Source organism: Danio rerio, chromosome 4 (genome assembly GCF_049306965.1).
Source record: "Danio rerio strain Tuebingen ecotype United States chromosome 4, GRCz12tu, whole genome shotgun sequence".
Classification (NCBI taxonomy): domain Eukaryota; kingdom Metazoa; phylum Chordata; class Actinopteri; order Cypriniformes; family Danionidae; genus Danio; species Danio rerio.
Genome location: NC_133179.1, coordinates 41,185,925 through 41,200,908, shown reverse-complemented (window position 1 = coordinate 41,200,908; position 14,984 = coordinate 41,185,925). Strand labels below are relative to the sequence as shown.

The 14,984-nt window shown below is 38.1% G+C and overlaps 1 protein-coding gene and 1 long non-coding RNA gene across 2 annotated transcripts; one reads left to right on the top strand and one right to left on the bottom strand.

Annotated features, from left to right (window-relative positions):
* Positions 1 to 2,999: 2,999 nt before the first annotated feature.
* Positions 3,000 to 13,006, bottom strand: LOC141381689 (uncharacterized). The gene is made up of 3 exons (XM_073947975.1): positions 12,977 to 13,006; positions 12,265 to 12,414; positions 3,000 to 5,000 (listed from the first exon to the last, which is right to left on the bottom strand). The coding sequence occupies exons 2-3, from the start codon at positions 12,347 to 12,349 to the stop codon at positions 4,285 to 4,287; spliced, it is 801 nt and encodes a 266-aa protein (XP_073804076.1). The 5' UTR covers positions 12,350 to 12,414; positions 12,977 to 13,006; the 3' UTR covers positions 3,000 to 4,284.
* On the top strand, positions 6,401 to 12,413 carry LOC141381783 (uncharacterized). The gene is made up of 2 exons (XR_012402438.1): positions 6,401 to 10,151; positions 10,192 to 12,413. It is a non-coding gene; the product is annotated as an uncharacterized lncRNA (long non-coding RNA).
* Positions 13,007 to 14,984: the final 1,978 nt, after the last annotated feature.

Below are 14,984 nucleotides of genomic sequence, written 5' to 3'. Positions count from 1 at the left end.
CAATTTTAGGAAAAATTTATTTTGAAAGGGACCCGTTTGTCATTGGTGTCTTCTGTGGAAACAGCAAACCTCGCAATCCTAACCAATATCTCCCAAGATTTTGCAGAGGAGGTTTCCGCACTAGGACAAGGTTTCACTGTGGCTGAAAGGCTGTTTCATCTTTCCCTGGACTGCTTTATCTGTGATGCTCCTGCACGATCATTCATAAAACAAACAAAGGGGCATGGAGGTTATAGTGGTTGCGATCGTTGCACGCAGGAAGGATCTTATATGGGACGGAAAATTATATTCCCAGAAACACATGCCCCACTCAGGACAGATGAGTCATTTACAGAAATGCATGATGACAACCACCACAGAGGTCACTCTATACTCAATACATTAAGTTTGGGAATGGTCACACAATTCATGCTGGATTATATGCATGATGTTTGCCTCGGTGTGACAAGGAAGATGATCAATTTTTGGACCAAGGGCAACCTAAAAAACAGACAGAGCTTCCATATAATAAGTAACATCTCAGAGAGTCTTGTAGGAATGTCAAAATACATACCCTCTGAATTTGCACGAAAGCCACAATCACTCTCTGAACTGGATCGCTGGAAAGCTACTGAGTTTAGGCAGTTTCTTCTGTACACTGGTCCAGTAGTACTGAAGGATATTCTTCCAACACCACTTTACAACAACTTACAATCACTGTCGGTTAGTATCTATCTGATGCTTTCCCCAACCACCTGTGCTCATTACTGTGACTATGCTGATAACCTGGTTAGGTACTTCCTTGAACAGTTCAAACAACACCTTAGCAACCGCCTAGCAACACCTTAGCAACCACCTAGCAACACCTTAGCAGCCACCTAGGAACACCTTAGCAAGCGTCTATCAACACCTTAGCAACCACCTTAGTAACGGCCTAGCAACACCTTAGCAACCGCTAAGGTGTTGCTAGACGGTTGCTAAGGTGTTCCAACGTGGTCGCTAAGGTGTTGCTAGGTGGTTGTTAAGGCATCGCTACGCTTTCTCAAAAGAAAATATTTTTTTTTACCCAAACATGTAAAAAGTAATTGCAAAGATGGCAAAAGCATCTTGCTATATTAAAGTTATTGCAAGACAGAGAGGAGGGTTTTGAAAAGAAAGGAGGAGGATTTAGAGCGGGGATAGCAGAGGTAGAGGGGCGGGGTACGTAGCTGTTGGATCTTGGGGTTTGTAGTTTTTTGTCAGAGGAGGGGATTAAGAAGGGACAGGAAGTGGTCGTGTGCAGATTTGAACAGCAGACCGTGCAGGAAAGATTACAGCATCCTAAAAAAACTCCGTTGTAAACATCTGTATCCAAGGCCCCCCAGTAGAGACATTCCTTCCACTGAGTAACGCGAATAGCGCATTTTGCAAAAAAATTATTTGTGGTAAGTGTGAAAAATGTGTTCCCCCATAGCCTCTTATAAGGAAGGACTGAACAGATGGTTTCTGTATAATGTGCGAATGCTGTGTGAAATTCAGCTAATGAAAGTGTGTGGGTTGGGAGCTAACGGGTGATTTAAGTGTAATAGTGAATTCACAGCAATCCACCTGTTCTTCTGCCAAGGGAGGTGCTATGGGTAAAAGAAGTGTAGAAAGGTCAATGTCAGCACCTGATAGGATGAGGTTCTTGATGGCGTTGGAGATCAGGGGTGGTTCCAGGACTGGAGCATTATGCGGAATGAGAAGGGGTGTGGCTGTGGTAAGGGTGAAGGGGGCCGTGCGGAAGAAATGTGAGTGGGAAGGGTAGACTGTTGGGGAGGGTTAGTAATGGAGTTGGGTGCTTGGTGAAGGGATATAGAGTAGAAAAAGGTTGGGATACTGGAAGAGGGGAAAGGAGTAGGGAGAGGAAGAGCATTAGGATTTGTAGAGAAAAGACTGGGTAAAAATAAGCTGGGTTAAAGAGTTAGGGTGGTAGGATGGGAGAGAGAATTGAGAAGGATTGAGAGTGGAAGGGGTGGCTGGATAAGTAGAGCTGGAGGCCAAGGGAGGGGGGTGGGAAGTCCAATAGTGGCATCATGATCCGGTGGATTGTCCATGTTTTGGAATGTCAAGGTAGATGCAGTTTGTCCGGTTCCGTGGGATTGCTTTTTATTGCCTTTCTTAGTTGCTTTATTTGATGGTCCAGGGAGATTTTGTTTATACGAACGGTTCTGCTGTCCTGAGGGGGCGGAGTTGGTGATGAGATGGATTCATAGTTTTAGTAGTTCTGTTCTGTTTAATTGTTGATATCAAAAATTCAATTGTTGATTTCAACAAGTAAATTGCTACTAGTAAAAATTGGTTTGCCCTCCACACACTTCTCCACTGTTAAATCCTCTCTTCCCTCACACTCACAGTTCTTACTTCTTGATGTAAATAGTGCAGCAGAAACACTCTGTTCCACTTTTACTTTGTTTACTCATCTGCTTACATCACCTTCCCTGCAACTCCACACATTCAATACAATTTCGCAATCCAGCTGGGATCATACACCATTACCCCATGTAGTTCAGTAAGAAATCTTAGGGTGATTCTAGATGATCAGTTGTCCTCCAAAGAGGACATTGCTAACACAGCTCCATCATGCAGAGATGCACAGATCTGACGGTTATTTCTGCTGAGTGTGACATGGCAGGGAAAGAAACAGCATCTGTAAGACTGAAACCATGGTGCTTGACTGAAAAAAGGTGGCCATCGCCAGTCCGTAGGAGAGTCCTTACCCCGAATGGAGTATCTGCGTTTTATATTTTTCATGAAGAATGGAATGTGATATTAAAAGATGGATCAGTGCAGCGGCAGCAATAAAGCAGTTGATGTGATTGTTGGGGTGAAGGAGCTGAGACGAAGGCAATGTTCTTAATTTACCGCTCAATCAAAATTCCTGCTCACACCTATGGTCATGGCTGAAAGGACAAGATCTCGGATACAACCAGAAACATTTTACAAAGTGTTATGAACCGCTTGTTTGAGTAACAACATAAAAGAGAGATGAGCCAATAAAATAGCTTGAATGCTAATTATTTATTATAAATGTAACTCATAGAACAATCAATCAAAGCAACCAACAAATGTCTAGGGATAATTAATAATGAAGCTAAAAACTTAGGGTATAAATCACAACAACACTTTAACTACATGATATAAGTAACGCAAATCAAAACCATGAGGATAAAGAGTTAATGAGATTGTAGGTCTTGACATGAGGACTCCCGAGTAGCCACAGGGTCCTGGGGTAGCTAGCACAACAACTTTTATATACCCATTGATGAGCAATGCCAGCATCCAATGCTTTTGGATCCAATGGATTTACCACATACTCCAATCTGGATTTCTCGTTCAGGGAGTTAGATAGAGAACATAATCCAAAACAACACTAGCTACATGAACACACTAGAGAGTAGAGTACAGATGTATCTGCACATGTAAAAATCACTTGCAAAGAGATTTCAAGCCGCAGAAGTGCTGTTTGCCAGATGTTTATGAAGCTGTTCTTCTTTCAGCCGCCATCATCATTTATGGTAAACGCGACACATTTGCAACCCCACCTACTGAAGTGTAGGAGTGTTGGAAAACTGTATACCGTCACTCAGCCTTTTCAATCATTATTCAGACATGAAACATCCTGTGCACATCAAAAAATGTTTTGCTGCATTCATGTCATGTGTGCAACTTTTTGTCCATGTGTTTCTAAAGCTGCGTCGAATTAGCGAAACTCTGTAGACACTGATCAGATCTGTACGGTTTCTCTCCTGTGTGAATCCTCTTTTGTGTTTTCAGATGTGTTTACTGATTAAACCTTGTCACAGTGTGAACACTTGTACGGTCTCTCCAGTGTGGATTGGCTGGTGCAGTTTCAATTTTGCAGCTGTAAGAAAAGTCTTCTTACATTCAAAGCACATATACTCTTTCTCACCAGTGTGGATCTTCATGTGTTCATTAAGGTTTGCTGATTGGTTGAAACTCTTCCCACACTGAGTGCATGTGAATGGTTTCTCTCCAGTGTGGGTCTTCATATGTTTATTAAGGTCTGATGAGTTACTGAAACTCATCCCACACTGAAGCTGCGGTCACACTAGAGTTTGAGCATGCAAAATTCTGTTGTACAGAGCTGCGAAAAGGGACAGGATTAACCAAGATGATTAGACATTAAAAAAGTGAGCAATTAGTCCATATTTTACATTTCTGCCCAGAGAGGTCATGTTTTGATCTTCGATTGGTCTAACATAGTCAAGTAATGTGGTTTTGCAGGTCAGAGTTCACCAAGCTTGAACTTTGCAAGGCAGTAAACTACGAAACTTGGTGCACTAACCTTTCTGGTTTGACGCATTCACGTGTGTATGAATGGAAGTCTATGGGGAGAAAGGTCAAGTGTAACCGCGGCTTAAGTGGTGGTTTCTCTCTAGTGTGGATCCTCAAGTGTTTATTAAGGTGTGATGAGCAGTTAAAACTCCTCCCACACTGAGTGCATGTGAATGGTTTCTCTCCAGTGTGGATCCTCATGTGCTGATTAAGGTTTGATGATTGGCTGAAACCCTTCCCACACTGAGGGCATGTGAATGGTTTCTCCCCAGTGTGGCTCCTCAAGTGTTTATTAAGGTGTGATGAGCAGTTAAAACTCCTCCCACACTGAGTGCATGTGAATGGATTCTCTCCAGTATGGATCCTCATGTGTTGATTAAAGTTTGATGATTGGTTGAAACTCTTCCCACACTGAGTGCATGTGAATGGTTTTTCTCCAGTGTGAATCCTCATGTGAATCTTAAGATTGTCTTTTCTTCCAAAACTCCTTCCACACTGAGTGCATGTGAATGGTTTCCCTCCAGTGTGGATCCTCATGTGAATCTTAAGATTGTCTTTTCTTCCAAAACTCTTTCCACACTGAGTGCAGGTGAAACAATTTTTGTCTCTCCTTTTCAAAATATCATCAGTCTGTAAATGAGTTTTTTCCTCAATTTTGACATAATGTTTCTCCTCTTTACTGCCCTCATTCTCTTCAATTAGGTCTGAAATAAATAAATAAACATTAGTTAACAATAATTCTTAAAAACTCTCATCAAAAGCTGAAAAGTGAAAAGACACTGGAAATATTGGCTACACACACTGTAATTTTGATGCACATTAAATGTAAAATAAATCAGATCATGTTGTGTTTGGTCCATTAACGTGTACACATTTAAGCAGATGCAATTCAATTAATCTTTATCTTGTGCTTTTGCAATGCAAATTATGTCAAAGCCGCTTAACATAGAAGTTATAGTAAATTTAAACAGTGTCTGTCCAGTTTTCAGCATTTCTTACATAATTGATCATAAAAATAACTTTGGTCATATTGATAAGACAGAGATTAGAAAGCAGTAAATTTTCATTCGTATATATTCCTAATCACAACAAAATGTTTTTCAAAAATTTGTAAAGCAGACAGGGAATACTTGTTTATTCCGTGCCTGACTGGTGAACGCATCAGAAAAAAAAGTTCTGGGGTAACAGCTGAGAATATTTGCCTCACAGACATGAGACACATCTGTACAGCATCTGCATAAAGGCTGAAATTTGAACCTTTCCCCCCTTGTGTGCCGTTGGGTCATTTTTCATCAATTCTGGGTTGATTTTGATGCTTAATTTGGCCAAAACTTTCTCTGAGTTTCAGCAAACGGACTGATATTTGAGGACATCTTATTTTGACATATTCTGGGAAAATGATTTGGAAAAAACAAACAAACAATACACTCTGGACAAATTTACTCCCTTTTCATTATATTCATGGCAGTTTTTTTTTTCTCCATTGGCCTCTATTATAACAAAAATTTTTGACTGCAAAGTCATGACAGCATATAATCATGCATTTATGATTGTTGGGGTTTTCTGTGATGACAGTCAAAAAGGAAATGGGTAAGAGTGTAAAGAAAGAGGAGGAGAGTTGAAGAGGGCAGCATTATGTTGTGTGTAGAATAAAGAGAAGTTGAACTGTTGCAGTGCAGGGACAAGAGTAGAGAAACCAGATCGAGACAAACAGTGTAAACTTAACGAATAGCTGTGAGAAACAAAAAGCAAAAGTATGTATTGAAGCAACAAAGCAAAAACTGCAGTTTTGTTACTGAAGTGCTCGTGACGTCTGTGAATGAGTGCGTCACCAAAAACTTCAGTGCAGTGTGTCCTGAACAAAATCAACTTATCGATTTATCTCGCTGGCATGGAGTCAGCTGCCGAAAGCCTTCATCCGGCAGTCGACAGTGTCAGAGTTTCCTGTTAGACACCCGTGACTGCTACTCATCGGCTGGGTTCGTCGACGCCCTCAACCTTCACATCCACACCTCCACATTCACCATTCCCCTCTCATTTCCCTTGACCAAAAGTTTTTGTTTTCCTTGCCCAAATTCTCTTTTTATTTCTTTTGTTTTGTTTTCTCCCTGTACTATTATCATCATTATTATTTTTCCCCATATTCAAATCTGATGAATCTGCTGGCCTGAAATCATTTGCATTTTTTCCTTTACTTTCATTTGAGTTATAAGTGCTGAGGGTTTTGTGTTTCATTGTGATTATTGTTATATTGTTTGTTTTGGACTTCTGGTTGGAGCAACACCATGTAAAAACGCAAACTGTTGAGGTCCTCACGTGAAACTTGAAATTTCGTTTAATATTGCTCTTATCCTAAATTAAACCTAACCTATACTGGAAAACAAGTGTTTATAAAAGTGTATGAGTCTAGCTGTTCTGAGGGTAATTCAACTTGAATCAGGATGAATAATGGCCGAAGCAAGCGTAGGGAGGCGGAATCCGCTAATAGCCTCCATGCTAGTGCTAACCCTGAAGTGCCAGCTGCATCTAAAAAAAAAAAAAAAAAAAGAGATGGCTCCGACAAGTGATAACAGTGCAGTCCTTCAAGCTTTTGATGCACTAAAAGGTGATTTGATTGCTAAATTGAAGAAAAGGCCATAGCGCAGTCAAATGAACTTTGCAATCAAATTGACCAGCTTCAGACAGAGTTATGCAATGCTGTGGAGCACATTAACGCCAGAGTGGAAGCAGCTGTCTGGTCTGGAGTCTGTGTTGGGTGGATACTTTGACTCTCTTACTACCCTGGAAAAAGAGTTTAGAATCATGAAAAAGGAGCTGGCTCTGCTGAGAGACCTAAGCAAGGATCTTAAGGAGAGGTCTCGCCACTCAAATTTCCACATTACAGGAGTTACAAAGGACAGGAGCACGGCAGACGCGTGACGGAATTTGTAGCTGGCCTCTTGAAAGATACCGTGAACCTCGAGAAGACCCCACTTCTGGACCGGGCACACAGCATTCTCAGCAGCAAACCAGTGGATGAAAAGGAACCGCAACGCACCTTCGTGATTAAAAGCCACTACTTTTCTGAAATTTTTTATATTTTGAAAAAGCCATTAAATTGAAGGAAATAATGAGAGTGCACTGGGCTGTCAAAGACAATACAACTGTTAATGTCACTCTGCGGCTATGTTTTAAATGACCACTATAGCATGTTTGTTGTTGTTATTCCTAGTTCTCAAGTATATTTAGTCAATAATGAGGTAGCTTTGTAGTAAAACATCAAGAGCTGTTCAAATTGTTTTGTTTTATATGTTAGTCCCACAAATGTCAGCTAGTTAAGAGTGGGAGTAGCTGGAAGTGTGTCCAAGTTTACATGCAAGGTTTCAATATTGTGTTGTTTTGTGTTTATAAGTGTATGTGGACCTTTGGAACTTTTAATAAAAACTGATTAGCGGAAAGCAAGTGTCTTGGAGGAGTGTAATTAACAATCAGTTGGGATAAATAATGAGGGCCTAGACCATGTAGGGCTTTATACACAAAGAAAAGGATTTTAAATTTGATTCTTTGTGTCACCGGTAGCCAATGTAGAGACCTCAGAATAGGAGTGATGTGTGCATATTTTGGGATTTTTGTTAAGAATCTAGCTGCTGCGTTTTGAACTAACTGTAGGCGAGCAATCTGAGACTTAGGCAGCCCAAAATAGAGCGAGTAGCAATAGTCCAACCGGGAGGTTATAAGTGCGTGTATGGCAATTTCTAGAGAGTGTGAAGGAAGAGAGGATTTCATTTTTGAAAGAAGGTGGAGTTGGTAGACACTATTTCCCACCACTTTTGAGATATGTTTATCAAATTTTAAGTTCTGGTCTTATGTTATGCCCAGGTTACGTACCTGGGGTGATCTGAACTCCTCCAAGTTACCCAGCCTGGGGCGTTTACAGTCAGACAAATCATTGGGCTCAAATAAAATCACTTCTGTTTTCTCCACATTTAGAAATAAAAATTTCTCAGAAAGCCATGCTTTTACCTCTTCCAAGCATAGTGAAAGGGAGTTCACAACAGAGGACTCATTTTCCTTTTTGAGTGACATATAGATTTGTGTATCGTCTGCATAAAAATAAAAATGCAGGCCATGTTTACTGAAAATAGAACCTAGAGGGAGCATATAAAGAGAGAATAGTGAAGGTGCTAGAATTGAGCCTTGGGGAAGACCACACGTTAACGGTGCCGTGGAGGAGGAAAAGTTACCAATTTTGACAAAAAACTTCCTGTCGGAGATGTATGATTTAAATCATTTCAGCACTGTACCCTTCAGCCCAACCCAGGACTCTAGCTGAGATAATAACACAGAGTGGTCAATAGTATCGAAGGCTGTGGATAAATCCAGCAAAATTAAGGCCACGTGATTAACAGCATTAGTGAGGAGATAGATGTCATTCAAAACTCCTAATAAAGCGGATTCAGTGCTATGGGCCGGCCTAAAGCCAGATCGAAAAGGCTCAGCGATATTATTCTGGGATAGAAATCTTTGTAATTGATTAAGTACATTTTTTTTCTAAAACAGAAAACAGAGCAGATCTGAAAAGTTGAAGAGACATGGTAAGTCTGTCCTTTTTCCATTTATGTTCAGCCTGTCAATATTTTTGTTTTAAAGTACGTGTCTCTAACATTTTCCAAGGTTCAGATTTTATTTTTTGTCTGCATAATTTCAGGGGTGCAGATTTGATAGCCGCTATTTGGCAGACCGAGTGCAGCAGATCCAGATGTTGCTCTGCATCCAGTTCTGATGAAGGGTCATCTAGGCGCGATTTGACGTAGAAATCGGTAAAGCGCTGGTTAAAATTCGAGCTAAAATTGGATGTGTAGATTGTTGACAGCATGGTAGGCGTATAAAGGCAATATGCAATCTTCGTGAGGGATGGCGTAAATAGAATAGGTATGTAATCGGAAATTAAAAATTGGGAGAGTACAATGTTGGAAAGCTTAATGCTAAAAGGAGATCCAGTGTGTGGCCCAGGGCGTGTGTGGTTTTATGTATCCATTGAGTGATGCCGAAGGTTGATGACAGGTTGATGAAATCTTGAGCAAAAGAGTTTGATTGACAGCAAATGTGAATATTAAAATCGCCTACTAGTATGAAACGATCGTCAGAAATTGTCATGTTGCCGATCAGTTCAATGAAGTGCTTGATGAAATCTTTTGTGGAGTGAGGTGGGCGATAGATTATGTCTATGCATAGTGGGCCGTTCCAGTCTAAATGAAGTAGTTGGACTTCAAAGCTATTAAAGCTTAAATCTGGAAGTAGTCATCTTGCCATGTCAAATTTTTATTTTAAAGTTAAAATCTGATAATGTTTATTTACAGGAGTCACATCTGTTGAAAAACGACTATTCTAAACTTAATAGAGGAGGCTATACACAAATATATTATTCTAACTTCAATAACAAAAGTAGGGGAATTGCTGTACTCATTCATAAGAATGTACAGTTTGTTATGGATTCAAAAGTGTTGGATAAAAATGGCAGATACATAATAATCCAAGGTTAACTTTTTAACACGTCTGTAGTCCTGGCCAATGTACAATTTTTCAGAGATTTATTTTCAATTTTGCCTAGTCTCGACAAACACAATTTTATTTTAGGAGGCGATATAAATTATGCTTTGCACCAAATTTTGGACCGCTCTAGCTCTTCGAGTAATACATTAAGTCAGCCAGCACAATGTATCAACTCCTTCCTTCAGACACATGGTGTAAGTGACCCCTGAAGATTTAAATATCCACCTTCCAAGCAATTTTCCTTCTATTCACCTGTGCATCAAACATATTCCAGGACTGACCATTTTCTCCTGGACAAGCAGTTACTTCCCTTAATGTCAGAAGTAGAGTATGGTAGTATTGTTAATTCAGACCATTGTCCAGTCTCACTAAAGCTATATTTTCAAGGCAATGTAATCCCCCAACGTACATGGCGGTTTAACTCAAGACTCTTGGCAGACAAAGATTTTGTAAAATTTATTAATGCTCAAATTGATTTCTTCCTTGAGACAAACGAATCCCCAGAGATAAGTTATAGCATCCTATGGGATACTCAGAAAGCATATATAAGAGGACAGATTATTTCATATCAAGCTAGTGCAAATAAGCTTCACTCAACATCACCCTCCGAAGAGCTTCATAAGAAAAGACTTCTGCAAGAGCAATATGACTCCTTGACAGATGAAAATGCAGAGAATCTCCACATAAGATCACGCCAGATTCATTGTGTACTTGGTGAACGAGCTGGCAGGTTTTTGTGTTACCAACTGAAAAACTCCTCAGCAGCTGGTTTTATAGCAGCAGTTAGTAAGGATGATGGCAGTATTATTACTGATCAACAGGGAATTAATGATCAATTTAAAAACTTCAATAAAACTCTTTACAGCTCTGAGGTAAACAAAATTGAACATATTAAGAGCTTTTTTTAATTATTTAGAATTACCATCCCTCTGTGATTCAGATCAGTTGGCATTAGAAGGACATATAACACCTTGTGTAGTTAAAAATGCAATCACAAAATTGAAAACCGGAAAAGCACCAGGCCCTGATGGCTTCCCGTCCGAGTTTTTAGGAAGTTTACTGCCAAGCTAACACCCCTGTTGTGCCAGTGCTCAATGATGCTTTACAAACAGAAGGAGAACTAGAAAAGCAATAACCTTAAAGGGCCATGAAACCCCCTCGTTTTAGCAGGGTGTTTTCACACCTCTACTTCGGAAAAAGTCAGAAAAGCGGGCGTGTCCAGCTCTGTTTAGGGGGGAGTGTCGGAGGAATTAAAGTGGGATGGTGTGAGAGTGTCTATTTGGGCACGCGCGAGTTTCAGTCAAAATACTTATACGAGAAAGGGATGGTGTATTTTTTACAGTCATTGTGTTTAACCTACATGGACATCTGTAGTTGAATTATTTGCCAGATTATTAAATGTTGGACTTTAACTGCAGTTTGGCTCTTTCATTCAGGGAATTCATTCATGCCCCTCGCGACAAATGCGATATTTGATTCGAGGATCTGCTCTAAGCGTGTATTTTTCATGCAATGTTTGATACCGCACGGCGAATGAGAGAAAAAAAAGCTCCGCAATTCCCGGAAACTTAGATGCACTCGGCAGGTAGCGTCAGAAAGCCGCGTGTGTTATTCCGGTCACAAAATGCGGTGCTAACAAGTTTGCACTCAGTGCAATAGTTAACTTAATTCGATACAAACAAACTGAATAAACAAAGAGCGCTGGTCGCTCACTTACCAAATCTGTAGAGACAGAACAATCACCAGCAACTAGAGCCGCGTCTTTATGAAGAGAAGACTACAAGCTAATAAAAGCTTTAAGCTATAAAAGCAACACTCCACGCTTGTTTTGCCAACACAACGTGGCGTCTCTGGTGTAAACAGTGACACTAATGAATATTAATGAAGTTGCAGAATAGAGCGCGCTGATTGGTTTGAACCAAGCCTTACTCAAGCATTAATGCAACACACTGTAAGACGTAATAAGACACACTCTGGCACAGACGCCCAGTCTGCACGCTGGAATACACGCTATTATGTCATGACCGTGACGCAGCTTCAAAAATTCGTTTCAAACAGGAAGTACGAATTTGCTTGAAATAACGCAAAAACAACCAATTTACACTTTTTAGTGAAATATAGGTGTCCTAATAGTGTTTTTAGCAGTGTGGGACACATATACGACTGTCAACAGCTCAAAAAATGTGTTTTTGGTGTTTCGTGACCCTTTAAGAAGGTAGAGAAAATAGGAGACTAATAATACATAAAAATAATGATAAAAAACATGAGAACAAGTAACAAGAAATAAACTCATTCCTCTTTCAATGAGTGCTAATGTGCATATAAGAGAACTAGGCAGCACACTCAGGGCTTTAAGATGGATTTAATTTAGTATTCTTATTATTAATCTGAATGAGGATGAAATGACTGAGTTGGTCTTTGAGAATGAAAATCAACCTGTTTGTTCCTGCAGATCTTCCTGTTTGACTGTGAATGTTTCTTCAATCTTCACATCTTCACTCTCCTCTTTAATAAACGCCATCTTTATAACAGTGTGGAGATCAGTCGCTTCAGCAGGAGTTTTTCTCTGTGTTTGGACACTTTATCCTGTTTAAAATGAACGAAACAATAAAAATGTTCTGTTTAAAATAAATAAAACTATGAACAGAAACAAAATAACTTCTCTTCAACACTTGCTTCAACAGTTTCTTTATATGAGAGTCATTAACAAACAGAAATCAGACAAGTCTGATCAAGAAACAATAGCCACTGATCAGCAGATTAAAACTAGTACTCCATTTCTTATATATAGTGATGTATATTTATAATGGAATGACATTGCGCTATTCAATCAATTAAACTTTCATTAAAACACTTATTACACAATTTTACTTTATTCAAGTATCTTCTTAATTGTTTTGTTTGTTTTATTTATCTTATTGTCTGTTTATAGCACTTTTTTGCACAAGACAAATTTCCTCTCCGGAACAAAAAGTTTATCCTATCTTTATTCAAAAAATAGACCTCATTACTGTAAGTTTTAGTAAATAGTACTACGTTGTATAAGGGTTAAAATAATATTGTCAACAGGTACATAATTTAGCACTGAATGAAAACACTGAAACTTTAATCAATCGCTTTATATAAGGGTAAACGCTTTAAAACAAACCTTTCTCCAGTTGAATCACAGCGCGAGAGCGGCGCAGGCTTATGACGTCACGAGTCACGCCAAAATAAAAGTCTTTTTTTTTTTTAACTTTTTTTGCCACTTACTCTTAGTCATGAGTCATGACTTATTATATATAGTTTTTCTCTGCGTTTGGGCATTTTATCCTGTTAAAAATTAACAAAGCAATAAAAATGTTCTGTTTAAAATAAATTAAACTATGAATAGTAACAAAATAACTTCTCTTCAACAGTTTCTTTATATGAAAGTAATTAACAAAAATAAATCCAGTAAGTTCGAGCAAGAAACAACAGCCACAAATGAGCTGATTAAAACTAGTACTCCATTTCTTATATAAAGTGATGTATACTTAGAATGAAGTGAAATTATGTTATTTAATCAATTAAACCTTCATTAAGACACTTAATACACGTACCTTGTTCAATAGTTCTTTTTACTTTGAGTAAAATAGTATTACGTTGTATAAAGGGTTAAAATAATATTGTCAACAGCAGGTACATCATTGGATGAAAAACCTGAAACTTTAATCAATCGCTTTATATCTGTGTAAAAGCTTTAAAACAAACCTTTCTCCAGTTAATTCACTTTTTTTTGTCATAAGAAAAAATATCTAAAACCACATACAAATACAAATAATACCATTAGAAAGAAAGGAAAAAATATTAATACAATTAAAGTATTATTATTAATGATAATAATAAAAATAATAATAATAAAATTGCTAAATTAAACGAATGAAATTAGAATGACACATTAACAAATAACTGTAAGGAAAGCAACTAAAATTGAAAATCTTCTTTAAATACATCTGGATAATATTTCAGGAATCTTAGATTTTTTTAATTCTTAATAAGATAAAGTGATTTTAAGAGGGAAATAAATTCTATTCTAAAATGAACAAAGGATGGGTAATTATTTGTGAATTTTTGTTTGTGAATGCAAAATTTGCCATATAAGATAAAAAAATGTATGATGCGTTCCAGATATTTAGCTTTTGGGTTATTATAATAAAAATTGTCTTTTAGATTAAAGCAATTCACAGCATTGGCAGAAGCAGATATATGAGAATTTAGAAGTAACCAAAATTGCTTGGATATTGGACAATCAAAAACATATGTAGTAGTGCAGGGGTGGCCAACCCTGTTCCTGGAGAGCCACCTTCCTGCAGATTTCAGTTGCAACGCAAATCAAACACACCTGCCTCTAATTATCACGTGGTGTTCAGGTCCTAATTAATTCCTCTGCTTGTTTGCAGAAAGAACAGAAGCTGTCGATGTCCAAAAAATTGTAAATACTAGAATTTACAGGGTAGATTTTATGTAAAAATTTTAAAATGTATTTCTTTTGTCTCGTTGAAAATGCAATATTACCCAGGTAAAAGCCAGGTTCTATTCCAGTCTATATCCTTAACCAAAGACCTCCAGTAAAACTTTCCTCTAGAAGAAATTTTCCTTTTAAATTGTAAAATTTGACGCGCAAAGCTATTGTTAAGTTTCTTATCTAATAGACTAACACCTTCTAAAAGCAAATTTACAGTTAAATGTACAGTGACTTTTAACTAGGTGAACTAAACCGGGTGATATTGCCTTAACAACTTTATTAAATTCATTAGGAGAAGTTGGAAAAAAGTGCTTGTTTGATGATGCAGGAAACATTCTTTCGTGAACCATTTACAACCTACCAAAGGATCCAATTAATATTATTTTTAAACCAACTTTGGAAAAATAATTATTTGTTTTTGATTGTAATATCTCGGTTATTCCATAAGAATAATCGGTGAGGAGAAAATTGTGAACATAACCAAGCTTCCAAGCAAGCAGACATTGCTGGTGGAATTTAGACAAAGCTAAAGATAGCTTGTAGGGAAGATAATTAAATTTAAGAAGAAACAAAAGACTACAGATTTTGTTAAAAAAAAGTAGTTGGGAATAAAAAAAAAAAGACGTTGGATTGGTTAGGCATCTCTTTATCCAACTAATTTTAAAAATGT